The 14,794-nt window shown below is 23.7% G+C and overlaps 2 protein-coding genes across 3 annotated transcripts; both read left to right on the forward strand.

The window, feature by feature from the left end:
- The first annotated feature begins 570 nt into the window (after positions 1-570).
- Positions 571-1,651, forward strand: LOC145835085 (S-methyl-5'-thioadenosine phosphorylase-like). Its single transcript, XM_082942629.1, has one exon. It carries the CDS (start codon positions 583-585, stop codon positions 1,408-1,410), a length of 828 nt encoding a protein of 275 aa, XP_082798755.1. The 5' UTR covers positions 571-582; the 3' UTR covers positions 1,411-1,651.
- LOC145835084 (glutaminyl-peptide cyclotransferase-like) lies at positions 1,646-14,539 on the forward strand. 2 transcript variants are annotated; one of them, XM_082942627.1, is made up of 9 exons: positions 1,646-1,782; positions 2,711-2,814; positions 5,490-5,633; positions 5,726-5,890; positions 6,097-6,204; positions 7,095-7,247; positions 7,455-7,554; positions 10,885-10,998; positions 12,923-14,539. In XM_082942627.1, the coding sequence occupies exons 1-9, from the start codon at positions 1,686-1,688 to the stop codon at positions 13,078-13,080; spliced, it is 1,143 nt and encodes a 380-aa protein (XP_082798753.1). In that variant the 5' UTR covers positions 1,646-1,685; the 3' UTR covers positions 13,081-14,539. The 2 variants fall into 2 exon arrangements, with proteins under 2 accessions (XP_082798753.1, XP_082798754.1); XM_082942628.1 differs by having other exon boundaries at positions 2,714-2,814.
- Positions 14,540-14,794: the final 255 nt, after the last annotated feature.

Consider the following 14,794-nt stretch of genomic DNA (forward strand, 5'->3'; position numbering starts at 1 on the left):
AAGGTATATGTTTTTATTTTTCACAGCATTTTTACCACTTCTCCCTTTTTATGTTGTTATAAACTTTATGTTGCATTTTTCATGGTTGTTCTTGTAAAAAGAGCAACAAAAAAAATGTGAATGTACATGATCGTAAAATTTGAAATTTAAGGGAGGAGACGGTGTGGTGCCCATGGTATACTATGGTTTCCATTGTCAATATTGGCAGAAATGAGTATAAAAAAATATTTTGTTTTGACTTAATTTAAATAATAGTACTCATTAAAAAAATGTTAATATTGATTTTTCATTAATCTTAAATTTTTTTTATTGTTTTAATTAAAATGCTCAAAATTTTTTATAAGATGGTTGGTGTGAGGCTTGATAACCAAAAGGTCTTTCTCCACACCAATCAATTGATCATAGTTGTGAACGTTCACATTTTTCTTTCTTATAATTCTCAGTTTTAAAGTTTTTTATGGTTAAGTAAATGTTTTAAATGATAAATAAACATTAGATAAGTAAAATTATAGTAGAATTTACATATTTACTAGATATAAATGTAATCATAATTCTGAAATCTACAGCAAAAAAAATAATAATATGAGTAAATTAAAGATTGGAATAATTGGAGGTACTGGTATGTTAAAAATGAACCTGTTTCAGCTTGTAGAAGAGGTTGAGATTGAAACTCCTTTTGGTAAGCCATCAAGGTCTCTTGTTTGTGGAAAATTAGATGATGTTGACTGTGTTATATTATCTCGCCATGGAAATAACCACTCTTTAAATCCTAGTAATGTGAACTATAGAGCAAATATTTTTGCTCTCAAAAAAGTTGGCTGTGATGTTATTTTAGCCACAACTGCATGTGGTTCACTAGTTGAAGAAGCAAAGCCAGGTGATTTTGTGATTGTAGATCAGTTTATTGATCGAACTACCAAAAGAGCTTGTACTTTTTATGATGGTACTTATGAAGAAATGACAGGTGTGTGTCATATTCCCTGTAACAAACCATTTTCAGAAGTATTGATGAATATTTTACATGAGTCGTGTAACAGTACAAATGTAGTAAGTCACAATGGAGGGACTGTTATAACAATTGAAGGACCCAGGTTTTCTTCTTATGCTGAAAGTTTAATGTTTAAGTCTTGGGGAGCAAAAGTTATCAATATGACTGCTGTACCTGAAGTTGTACTAGCAAATGAAGTTGGAATACCTTATGCTTCAATTGCTATGGTGACAGATTATGATTGTTGGAGAAATGACGAGGAAGCTGTAGATGTTGCAAAAGTAATGGCAACAATGAATGCTAATAGAGAAAATGCTTTAAAAGTAATTTTAAAAGCTGTTAGTTATATAAAAGAAAAACCGGACAAAGTTTTATTAGCCATTGAAAATGCAAAGCAAGTTGCTCAGACTTCCATATTCTAAAAAACTTTAATTCTATTAGAAAAAATAAATTTAGTAAATTTGATAATGTTTTATATTGTAATGGGTTATTCTCAACATGTCTGTTGAAAATATTTTTATTTTGTGCTAGCAACTTTTTCAAAAGCTTTTTTTTTGCTTTAGACTATTATAAAGTTTAGCTTTTAATATTATAATTATATTATAAAGTTCTATTAAAACTTTTATTAAATTTAAATTAATAATAGTTGTACTTTAAAGAAAACATATGTGTTTGCTAAATAAAGATTTAAGTTCTGATGAAGAGGTCTCGTTCAAGCTATAAACCGATTCAATCTAACACAATGAACAACAAAAAACATGACCAGAAATATAAACTTTTTCTTATGTTTTCAGGTTGAATTTAGAATTTAGACTTAGTAATTATATGCCTAATATTTTTCCTCAGTTTACTTTATGCTTTCTTTTTAGTTTTTGAAACTTGTCAAAAATGTATATTATTTTAAACCAGATAATATGTTTAATTATAATTACTGAATAATAGTTACTGAATAACTAAAAATATTTCAAAAGTGTTACTGCATATTGCCATTTAAATAGTTATAAACATTTGTCTCCAACATTCAATTAATAAATGTTAAGGCCATATTGGGTAAAGCACTTTTTTACATTTTGATCTTATTTTAAAGATCTCTAACTTAGCTAGCAGTTGCTTTTTTACCATTTTGTAAGATTCAAATAAATGTTAGAGTGATGATCTTATAGCTCAATAGGTTCCTTAAGAAAGGACTAAAGTAAAATGACCAAAAAAGACTATCTCATTAAAATTCTAACTTCTAGAGGTTTTCGTTATGAAACTTTATCAGTCTAATCTTAACTTAATAATAAAAAATTGTATATGGGATGAAAAAAAAAATTGGCTAAAAATACATTTTTTATAAAATAAAAAAAATTAAATTTGTATTTTATTCATTGTTTGATATCTACAATAAGATTTTTTTCCGATTAATACGAAAAACGTTTCCTGAAAATTTAAGGATTATTATTTTTTTTAAATAAAGGAGAACAAAGATTTCAGTAAATTTTTCAAAAAGTTCTTCTTTATTATACATTTGTATCTGAAACTTTTAACACAACCGACTATATATCAAAAAATAATATATCTTTTTTATGCTGTGATTACTATCCTTAGTATATAATTTTAGTTTTAATACATAAGGCTCTATGTTAGTTTTTAGTTAAAAAAATGGTGGAGCTCCCTGTGGCAATAACTTATTTCCTAAAAATTAACAAGGTTAATAAGCTAATAAATTATTTTTTTTAGCAGGTTTACTATTGTGCATCTTATTTGCTGTGTTATTTGGAAATGTTTTTGATTTGTCATCAAAAGAAGATGAAGAAAGAACAGTTGTTGCAATTGTGACAAAGGTATGTTATGCTTTTATTTATACTTCTACTGACTGGTTTTTTCTTTGTTGCTTTTAATAACAGTGTAATTTTTTGATAAGTTAGGATGGTTAAAAGTTCTTAAAATAAATAAGCTATTGAAATAAATCTCCAATTTAATATTCTATGTTTTAGGTATTTTATTGTTTTGTGTTAGTACTCTAAGAACCTTGTTATTAAATTATTTAAATGTTTTACAAAATTTAATATTTTCTATTTTTAATTTTAAATTCTATTTTAGGAAGTATTTAGATACTAATTCAATTTATATAAAAACATAATTTATCAAAAATTAAGGTTATTTTCTATGTCTTATTGTAGTTATTTTGTTGTAGTATTTTTGAATTTTTGAGTTAAATTAAACTTATTACTAATAATTTATTTTATGTAGTAGAGTAAAAAGTTTTAATTAATTTTTTTTAAAATAGACCATAACGGGTAAGGAACTTTAACTTGTTGAGTTGATTTTATTTTGAAGATCTTTTACTTAGCAATCAGTTGCTTTTTCCAATTTGTAAAATTAAACTTATTTTGAGATATGTAGGTAAGCTAGCTCTTTACTCTATAAATTGAGCAATTTTTTACAGTCATCACAAAAGGCAAGACTCTAAGCGTAGGTTGAGATATGTAGGTAGGTACAAAGTCAAAGAGTTCAATAGGTTTCTAAAGGAAGGACCAAAAAAAACTATTTCATTAAATTTCTATTTTTTCCTACAGTTCTTAAACAGCTGTTCTCACACTTTCTTAGTCTAAGCTTAACTTACTACCAAACAATCGTGTAGTAGAATTTTTTAAATTTGAATAAAAAATTATTATTAAAACAAATATAAATGCTTATTATTTTATTTTGGACATCAAGTTCTTAAGTTTTTTTTTCAATTATTTCAATATGTTTTTTCTTTTAAATTAAGGAACATTTTCTGCAAAACTTTATATTATTTGAATAATTGTTATAAAAATTTTAGTAAACTTTTTTAAATTCTGAGAAAATTGGCAATAAAAATTACTTCTTCATAAGTTCGTATTGAAAGCTTTTTACATCATTGATTTTAATTTAAAAGCTTTTTTCTAACTGTGTGAAATTTTTTTTATAGTATATTATTTTAGCTTTTAAGGCCAATATTGACTTTCGCAAAATAAAATGTTGGAATGTTTTATGCCTAAAATTCCTAATAAAAAGGTATTGGTATAAAAACAGTGATGCAAAGCAGAAATTTCTTTATAAAAGACATGTTTTGTTACATTGTTGAAAATAGTTGTTATGTGTATGTATTCTTATATACGTAAGTCGTTAATTTTATCTTAGTTATCAAGTTTTTAAATAATTTTCAGTAAATTTATATAAAATTTATATTTTTTTAAAGGTTAGTTCGCTTTAAATGAACATTTTTTTTAAATATCCTAATCATATAAATGAATACATACACATTAAAAAAAAATTCAAAATTTTATTAGTTTTTGAGATGTTAAAGAATTTGAATTGACTGAGTTTTAAATATTATGTAATCATCTAAAATATATATTTTCTGTATAATAAATCTTTTTTTTAATATATGAATTATCGAACATATTGTAAAACTGCTCAAATAGCATAAATGACTTATAAAAAACAATCAATAAAAAAAAATTTGAGAAACTTTTGTTTCGCTAAAAAACATTTTTACGATAATATCATTCAGGGTTGCCACTTTACCTGAATCCTGGAAAAACCTGGAATTTGACAATTTAGGCAAAAATAACCTGGAAAAACCTGGATTTTAAGAAATTTTGAAAAAAACCTGGAATTTTGAACAAAAAACCCGGAAAAACCGGGAATTTTTAAGAATTTTTTGCATGTTCAGTAGTAAAATTTTGGTTTGACTCAAAAAATTTATCATATAGATAAAAAAAATTGTCATCACCAAAAATTTTTTTATTAAAAAACTTATTTTAAGTAGCTTTACAGCATCTTTTCATTCTTTTTATACTGTTTAACACTGTTTCTTACCTTAAATTTAACTTTAAACTAAAAATAAACCCAAAAATGTGTACTTTTAGAAACCTGGAAGAAATTTGAAAAACCTGGAAAAAATTTTGAAAAAATGAGTGGCAACCCTGATCATTCCAACCAAATATAAAGGTTTATATTCCTTTTAGATAATGTGGTATGATACTGCGAAACAAATAAAAAAATATTTTTTTAAAAACAACCTTTTTATACCGAACGTAGATTCAAGCAAAATTGTTTATTATTGGAAATGAAACTTCCTATTTTATTGTTTATTCATTTAAAGTAGTTATACAACAAGTGTTATTATGGTAAAAAACAGTTCTTTAAATAAACTAGGGTTTAGTAAGAATTTTAGAAATATAAAAGTTAAAATAATTTTCAATTAAGCTAAAACATCAGAATTTTTTATGAAGGTATTTTAAAAATAATATTAACAACACTCTTTATTATTCATTTGGCTTATAATACTTAGTTTATAAATATAACTAATAGAAATTTTCATGAAAAACTTATGTTGAGAAAAATATACTTGCAACATGTTATTTTAACTTATAAGCTTTTTTTTTTGGTTTTTATTAAAAGACAACTCATATTAACTGTTTTACAACGAAATACGATACTTAGAAGTTTAAAATAATTTTTATCTTAAAGTATAATATTTTTAAAGGAAAACTGGAAGGCCCAAGAGCTTTCAAATCCAAAACTACAACTGCTCAGCGATCGCATCTCAGTTGAGCGCTTAAAACAAGTTCTTGGACAAATTTTAATTCCTAGAGTTCCTGGCTCAACTAACATTACTATAGTTGCTGCTGTGAGTTTAATATTAGAAGTTTACTATTTAAGTGTTTCTAATAGTTTTAAAATTAAATTTTATTAATATGTAAACCAGTTTTTGTTTTACAGAATATAGTAAGCCATTTACAAGATCTTGGCTGGAAACTAACACAAGATAAGTTTGTTGATAATCCTCCGGCTCCATACAATCAACGAGAATTCAGAAATATAATCGCAACTCACAATCATAAATCTAGCAGAAGATTGATTCTTGCTTGTCATTATGACTCTAAAGTAAATTTTTTCCAACTTAAAAACTTTAAGTATTTAAATGTCCATCAAAATTTAAAATGCTACGAATAAAGTTTTGTTATCATGAGATTAAATAAATTAAAAAAAATATCGTCCTAAGTTTTAAAAATACTATTAAGTTTGATATTTTTTGTTTACGTCAAATAAGTTTTATTCCACACATGATTGTATTTGCCTAATTTTTATAGGTCACTCCTGAAGGATTTTTAGGTGCTACGGACTCTGCTGTTCCGTGTTCAATAATGATAGAGGTTGCTTATGCATTGAACAAGACTTTAAATTTATTGAAGCAGCAGGTTAATTTCTAGCTTTTTAATCTTTAGCAAGAAATTTATATTATAAAATATTCTCATAACTATAATTAAATGTAGTATAAAAGCTTTAGAAGAATGCGTATTATTTATTTGAACCATTACGAACTAAACCAAAATTTATTTTAGTTATCCTATCATTAGCTTGTTGATTTGTTTTAAGTTAAATGAACGTTTAGATAAATGTTTCATTAAATAAACAATAATGGTTCTAAATTTTTTAGGTTTAGTAAGAATTTTTTTTTGTCTACTAGTAAGTAGTTTTTCTAAATTGAATTATAATCAAATTGTGTATCTACTAAAAAAAGCTATTGAGATAAAATTTTTTTTTTTTGATGAGTCGTTCTAAGATTGATTTGCTACTTTGTAATATTTTAAGAATTTTTTTAGAAGTGTGTATTTTATCAAAACCAAAACCTAAAAACTGTATTTTTAAGTAAATTTTACTTTGTGACGCTAATAAAATTGACAACATTTTGCCTATATTTTAACATATTGAAGGTGTCTTTTGTTTTTTAAGCTTATATAATTTTTTTGAATAACATTGAACTTGATTTTATTATATAAATACAATACATGTTATTTAAAGTATTGCTAAATATATAAAAATAAGAAGAAGTCAAAAAACTTTTATTTTAACTTTTATTTTTTGTTTGAGGGGCTTTCAAAACCTTTGACAGCAAGCAAGTAAAATAATAAGTAAAAGAAGCTATTATATTACTTGGTTGCTGACGAAGGATTTGAAAGTATTTTAAGAAAAGATAAGTTAAACTATAAGCTTTGTTTGTTTTTTGACGTATAATTTTTATATATTTAGTAGATGATAAAGATTTTAGATACTTAAATATTGTAACATTGTTACCTTTTACTTATAGCAACAAAGCTCTAGTAAAATTCATGATATAACATTGCAACTGTTGTTTTTGGATGGAGAAGAAGCTTTTGTTAATTGGTCACCAACTGATTCATTATATGGAGCTAGACATTTAGCAGAAAAATGGCGAAGAACTAATAAACTGAAAAGTATTGTAAGGAAGTTATGAAAAATTATAATCTTATTTAAAAAGCTATTGGTTCTGTATGTATATCTAAAATATTTCTTTTTCATAACTTAAATTGACAATTTTTATCATTGTTTATTTTCTTTTAAAAACTAGTTGTAAATAAAAGTACTTGGTTTTTTACATTAAATTTACTTATCATTTCTTTAATAGTGTTAACTATTAAATTTATAGGACCTGTTCATCTTACTTGATCTTATAGGAACCTCAAATACAGTGTTTAGAGACTTTCATGCAACTAAAACAAGATGGTTCTCTCATGCAGAACAAACTGGTTTGTAAAACTTTATTATATATTTTTGTTGCATTGAGAACAATCATTTTTCGATTAATATAATTTTAACTTACTTAGTTTCTAAACCTTTCAACACGAACTAACTAGTTTTTAACTTTTATTCATTTTCAAGGATTTTATTTTTCCATGATCATAACAGGGTTGCCATAAAACCTAGAAAAATCTGTAATTTTCTAAAAAATCATGGAAAAACCTCGAGATATACAATAATAGTAAACTTTAGCATTTTTAAACTAAACTAATTGTATTTTAAAAAAAATTCTTGTAGGTATGACATAAATTTTTGTTGATTTTGTGTGTGACTGGAAAAGTACCGGAGTAAACAAGAGAGTCGTCATTTTTGGTTTTGTATTTTTTTACCACTTAAAATTAAAAGAAAAAAAGATAATGTTCGAAAACACACTTAGAGAAATAAACAAATTACTATGTTGTACTTGTAATATATACATTAAATACCACAAAGTAAGTTATGTAATGAACATTAAACACAAAACTCTACACAGTTTTAACACAACAACTTTATAATAGAAGACAATCTCAATTATCTATTGTAAAACAGTTATTACAACATTTTTTAATATCCATAAGAATTTTTAGATAGTAAACTGTTGTTTTACGGCTTGCACAACTAATCACCAATAGTCTACAGAAAGACCAGCTCTGTGTAGTGGGTTTGAAGAATAGAAATTTTTAAATATAAATTTAACTTATATGTTACGCAAAGGTCTTAAAACCCACTAATATACTTAATTCTTCTTTAAAAAATATGTATTTAAATATATATTAGTTATTGTAAATTTTAAATTTTTTTAAAATTAAGTAGCTTAATAACTATGAAAACAAAAATAACAAATTAAAACTAACAAAAATTTTAATTAAATTTTATAGCTGTTTGTATTATAATAATAACAAATTATACAGTATCCTTCTTTTATTACACTGACATATGTTTCTGTGTGTTAAACGAGTCTATACACTTCAACTGAGCTCTGTAGAAAATAAATACTGTAAGAAAAGAATATAAGCTAAAGTAGGTATAAACAGGTGTCCATTGAAATGAAATAATTGCTACAGATTTTTATAGGTTAAAAGTTGATTGAATACTTAATGTTAAAACCGACTGTTATAAAACTATATAATGTTTATAATTATTAAGCCTAAATTAAATAAATTGAAGTAAAAATACAAAATAAGATAACGAATCATAATACAAACTACTTACATGAGATTGAAGGAAGTACTAGTTCTAAATATTTACCGGAAACTAATCATTGAAAAAAATGTATCTAATAATAACGTCACAATATATATGAACATTAGGACTAGCTAGTTATTTTATATTACAAGATTAAATAATTTATTCCTTATGATTGGAAAAAGTAGTAGAGCGCTTCAATTAAAAAAAGTAATATGTAATCTATAGTGAATAAAAAGTAAAACAACAAGCATTAATTATTGAATTAATATATAAACAACAGTAAAGGCAATAAAAGCCACTCAAACTTGGTATAATGTATATTTTATTTATTGAATGTTTATAATGGTTAAATCTAAATTATAACAAAACTAAAGTTAGATACAATTAAAAAGCAGATTGAGTTTAAATAAAAAAGTTAAAAAAGTTTAAAGTTAGCCGATAAATATTTAGAATAAGTACTTCCTTCAATCTCATGTAAGTAGTTTATATTATTATTTGTTATCTTATTTTGTATTTTCACTTTAATTTATTTAATTTAGACTTAATGATTAAAATATTATATAGTTTTATAACAGTCGGTTTTAACACTAAGTTTTTTATCTATAATTAACTTATAAAAATCTATAGCAATTACTTTATAATTAATGGACATATGTATATACAGTGCTTATTCACTTATCCGGACGTTCACTTATCCGGACAGTTTCGGTCAGAAGAAAATTCAAAAAAGTTTCAGTAGTAAACACAAAAATTAATTCAAAAAGTTTCACAAATTTTTAAATTCCATAAGTTTTCTGCTGAAAAATGTGAAAAAACTATAAAACAAACTTCTATTTTGTCTTATTTTAGTTAAACTTCCAAATAAAAACTAGTTTGTTAGGAGTGCTATGTTTCCGTTAAATTGACTTTAAACTTAATCAAAGTATCTCGTTTTTTTTTTTTTAATTTAAAGAGTTATGTTTACATTATTTTTTGATTTAAAAGATAATTTTAATCTATATTTTCTCTTAAACAAAAATTGATCTTTTTTAAAAACTAATAGTTAGGGCAGGTGGAATTACAAATGATGAATTTTACTTGTTTGACTCTAAAAAAACGTATATAGTTGCAGAGGATTAGTAAGTCTGATGTTTTTCTACCTTAGAAAAAAATAATTAACCTTAAGTTTAGCTTTTATTATTTATCAATTTGTTATATATTACTCACAATTACTATGTATTTGTTTCTACCATAGCATTTTTATTATGCATTGCATTATATGCAGGAGTTCTATTATTATATGAAAAAATGTTTTTTTGGTACGGAATTTTAGTTATCTGGACATGTTTACAGAAAAATCTTGCCCAATGTGTCCGGATAAGTGAATAAGCACTGTACCTTCTTTAGCTTCTATTCTTTCCTTACAGTATTTATTTTTTACAGAGCTCAGTTGAAGTGTGTTGTCTCGTTTAACACACAGAAACATATGTCAGTGTAATAAAAGAAGGATACTGTATATTTTGTTTTTATTATATATTCCAGTGAACTTGTTTCGCTCGGATCTTTTTTAACAAACGCTTAATTTATATTTTGAATCATTGTTTATAATGTATTAATATTAGGCTTATAAACTAGTGTAAGATTGTTTTTGAAAAATATGATTTAGATTGTTAATACAGGCTGCATTAAAAAAAAAATTCAAATAAGTTTATAAATATTATTGTTTTATCAAAAAAAAATCTTTAAAATATTAACTTACAACTAAAAATGTTAAAAAAAGTATGTACTTTCAAAAACCTGGAGAAAATCTAAAAGATGTGGAATAAATCCAAAAAACCTAAAAATAAACTCAGAAAACCTATGGCAAACCGGTAAAAAGAAAAACTAGATGATATATAAGTAAAGAATATTTTATTTAAAATATGTTTAAGGGTAACAGTTTAGTCCTAAAACCAGGTTGTTAAACATTTTATAGAAAATATAAAATTATTTTACACATGAATATCAAGAAGTACAAAATGATATTTAACTTAAACTAACAATTTTTTTTTTGAAATAAAAATTATATTAAATTTAAGTCATAAATACATACCCCTCCATGCCTTACAATAATATTAATAAATTTTATACAGAAAAAAGAATGACAAATGCAGGAATATTAAAAAAGCATGATGCTTTGTTCAAATCAGACACGAGATATAACTGGTATCAAATTGAAGATGATCATATTCCATTTTTAAAACAAGGTGAACTTTTTTGTTTAGTTTCAATATCCTTAGTTTTTATTGTTAAAAACATAACATGATGTTTTGCTATAAATAAATAAGCAACAGCAAGGAATGTTTCTGTTTATTAAAGTTTTAATTTTAAAATATTAATCTGTTAGTAAAGGTGTTTTGACAAACTTTAAAAAAATTTATGAATTGTTCTAATTCATATTATTTTATTCGTCTTAAAAATTTAAGTAAATGACAGTTCAAATTCTGACAATTCTAATTTTAATAATAAGTATTTTAGAGACCATATCTCAAAACATAATATTTATTTGTAAAATAAAGTTTATTTTTATGTAGGTCTTACTAATGTCTATTTTTTTATTTTTTGCAGAACTTTAGAAATTTTTTTGTTCTAATATTAGTATATTTTATTTTTGAGTTAAAATTGTTATCGTAATCAATGCTTATATAAATTTATAAACATTAAGTTATGTTATTTGTTTTACTAAAGTAAAATACTTTAAATAAAGTAGTAATTATTTTATATTTGGCTTTAAATACTACATATTGTATATAAAATAAAAGCTTGTTAAATATAACAATTATATCTTTTTATAATGTAGAAATTTAAAAAGTAATAATGTATCTAGATATTTTTGCTAAATTTTTAGTTTATTAAACTGTCTTATGTTGTTTTAAACTCAATTTATAAAATATATATATAGATAAAGAAGTTGAAAGTTTAGTAAAACTATAACTTTTTTTATAGTGTTTATAGATTTGAAGAAAGTGCTGTCAATTTTAAGGTTATTCTGTTATAATTAAAAATGTAGTATATTATTAAGTTTGTCAAGTTGAAGTAAATCAGAAAAGTTATTTATTATTATCTTTAAACAAAACTTAAAATATCTACAAATTAAAGTTGGTCGAGCATATTTAATTAAACTTTATCTTGAATATTTCTTGAGTTATTTAAGAATAATGACTTTAATTAGATGTTCTTACATTGATAATTTAGTACATGTGTATCACTACTCAACAGTTTTCGCCAACTAAATTTTATTTACACTCATAATTTGTTTACCTTGAATTTTAAAGTTCTTTTGACATAAAAATTTGACGTTTTTTAGTTGTTTGCAAACAGAAAATGTGAAACAAAGGTATGTCTGTAAGTCATTTACGAAGTATAGTAGATTAACATCAGGTCCAATATAGTAATAAATATCGCTGGAGGCCCAAGTTTTACAGCTTTAATCGTTATTAATGCTAATTTTTAGAAGTTATTGCTTTAAATTACAAATGTTTATTTGTTTAGAATTGGCTACTTGTCAGTAATGTATTACTATAAAAATATAAGCTACTAAAAAATAATTTAACTTTTTTGTTTAATTTTTTTTAATACGATTTAAGACTATAAAGTATACTTTAAGTTAGGAATTACTAAATGTTCTGCATTTAGTTTTTTTTATCTTCTATAAAAATAACTACAAACAACTAGATAAAATATACTATACACAAATTAAATTTCGTAATAAAATTAACCAAAAGCAAAATGTTTACAATGTTTTGCTAATATTATTTTTACTATGTTTTCAAGAAAAAAAATCTCTATCACCAAAATTTTTTACCTAAAATCTACTATTTTCTATTAGTTTTTTAAATAACGTTTCAATATAAAGTGCTGTTAAAATTGCTATTTTCAGATAACGAATATACATTTGTTTAACATTTTTTTTAATATACAATATACATACTACTTGTAATAAAATAAATTTGTTTTACCTTAAATTCAAGTATTTCAGTATCATGTGTTTTAATTCGTTTTAGTAAACTATACATAACAAGAACTTTTTAAGTTTACTTAGATGACAAGCAGATAATAATGACGATTATAAGTACATTAAATAAAGTTGTAATACTTAAAAAAAATTACTGTAAAATAACCATTTAACAGGTGTACCAATATTTCACATGATAAGCGTTCCATTTTCAAGAGTGTGGCATACAATGGATGACAACTATGATGCGCTCGATTTCGATAGAATTGAGCTTACAACTAAAATAGTTACTAACTTTGTAGCTGAGTATTTGCATCTTTCCTCTTACATATAGAGGTATGCAGTTTTAATTATAAATTTTATTGTTGTTTGGTGTATACCTGTTGAATATTTCTTTACCCATCTGGTGTTACAAATTGTACAGCATTGATGTACTTTATTTCGATAAAACTTTATTTTCTTAAAACTTTTTCAGTTTTAGAACTTTATGAAATTGTTTAGTAAAAACTAATTATTTTAAATTAACTTACTTAATTGCTTTTTTAAATAAAAATATTATCTTACAAGAATACAGAAATCGATCAAAAATTATCCATGTAAGCCAAAACAATTTAGACTAAGTAAATTGAACTGTTTTTATAAAATTTAAAAAGTTGATGTCCGAAAAACATTTTTTAAATTTATTTATAAATGTGCAAGAAAACTTAAATAATAAGATATATACCTATCAGTTATATAACAAAAATAAAAATTAGAATACAATTACCGTTTACATAAGTATTTATAAATTGTTAAAAGGAAAATTACATAACTAGTCGAAAATTCTTAGGTGTGGGTAATACCGGGTATTACAACTAACTAAACCGGGTATTACCCACACGCTAAGAATTTTAGACTAGTTATGTATATTTTCCTTTTAACTTATGTAAGCGGTAATTGTATTCTAATTTTTAATTTTGTTTTATAACTGATAGGTATATAATCTTTATAAATATTTTAAATTTAAAATTTAGAATAAACTACTAATGGTTTTAATTTAGTAAAAAGTAAATGTTGTGATGCTGTTCTGATAAGAATAAATTGAATTAATTCAATTCTACAAATTTATCTAATTGACTTTTGTACTTTTCTCAATGTATTGGTTTTTGATTTGATTTTATAATTTTAAGTAGTATTGTACTCAATCGGTACTATTATATTCCTTTTGGTAAATAGTTTTTGCTGAATAATAGCACAAGATTACAAAAAAGTCTATGAACGTATATTTTAATAGTTACGTAAAAAAAATATTCTAGTTATTTTTATAAATCATTCCCGAAATAATTTTTTAGCTTGCCAAATAGTTTGCTTCTATTTATTAATATCGTAAAAGGATTATACATAGAGGTTAGATAGCAATACTTTTAAAAGGTGCATTTTGGTACCTTTTGAGTAAGGTGTGAATTGTATGCTTTATACTAACTTAAAAAGTAATAGCTTTCTTACTATGTCCTATAAAGTACTAAAAAAGTGTTTTGATTTAAGTATTTTTAGATATATAGAGTGTTTCTGTAGTTAAAAAATTGTAATCATATATATTCGTAGTATTCTCATCAACGTATAAAAATTATTTAAATAGTATATATTTAAAAAACTTGTAGTATATTAGTTGTAGTATTTTTCTCTTATCTTCGAAAGTCTTATTTGCACATTTTTATCTATAAATAGTAATAATCATACAGTAAGAAACTTATTATTCTACATTAAAACATGTAAAACCTTTAAACATTAACATTTTCAAGCGAAGTATTTATTTTATCTTCAGTATCATTCGTATAAATGTTGTTATATTTAACTGTTATGTGCAATTATTAAACTTTAGCAAAATGCCTTTGTTGTTTTTATTTTATTTAGTGAAATTTATTATGTTAATCAAAAAAGTTTAAAACTCAGCACTAAATTTGTTGTAGCGTTTAAATGAATTCGGTAAATTCAGACATATTAAAACCGAAGTAACTCTATCTAGTTTTTTAGCTGACTTTTCTACGCATAATACAAAACAATCCTAA

The sequence above is a fragment of the Thalia democratica genome, chromosome 4, assembly GCF_965202585.1.
Source record: "Thalia democratica chromosome 4, ktThaDemo2.hap1.1, whole genome shotgun sequence".
Taxonomy (NCBI): Eukaryota; Metazoa; Chordata; class Thaliacea; order Salpida; family Salpidae; genus Thalia; species Thalia democratica.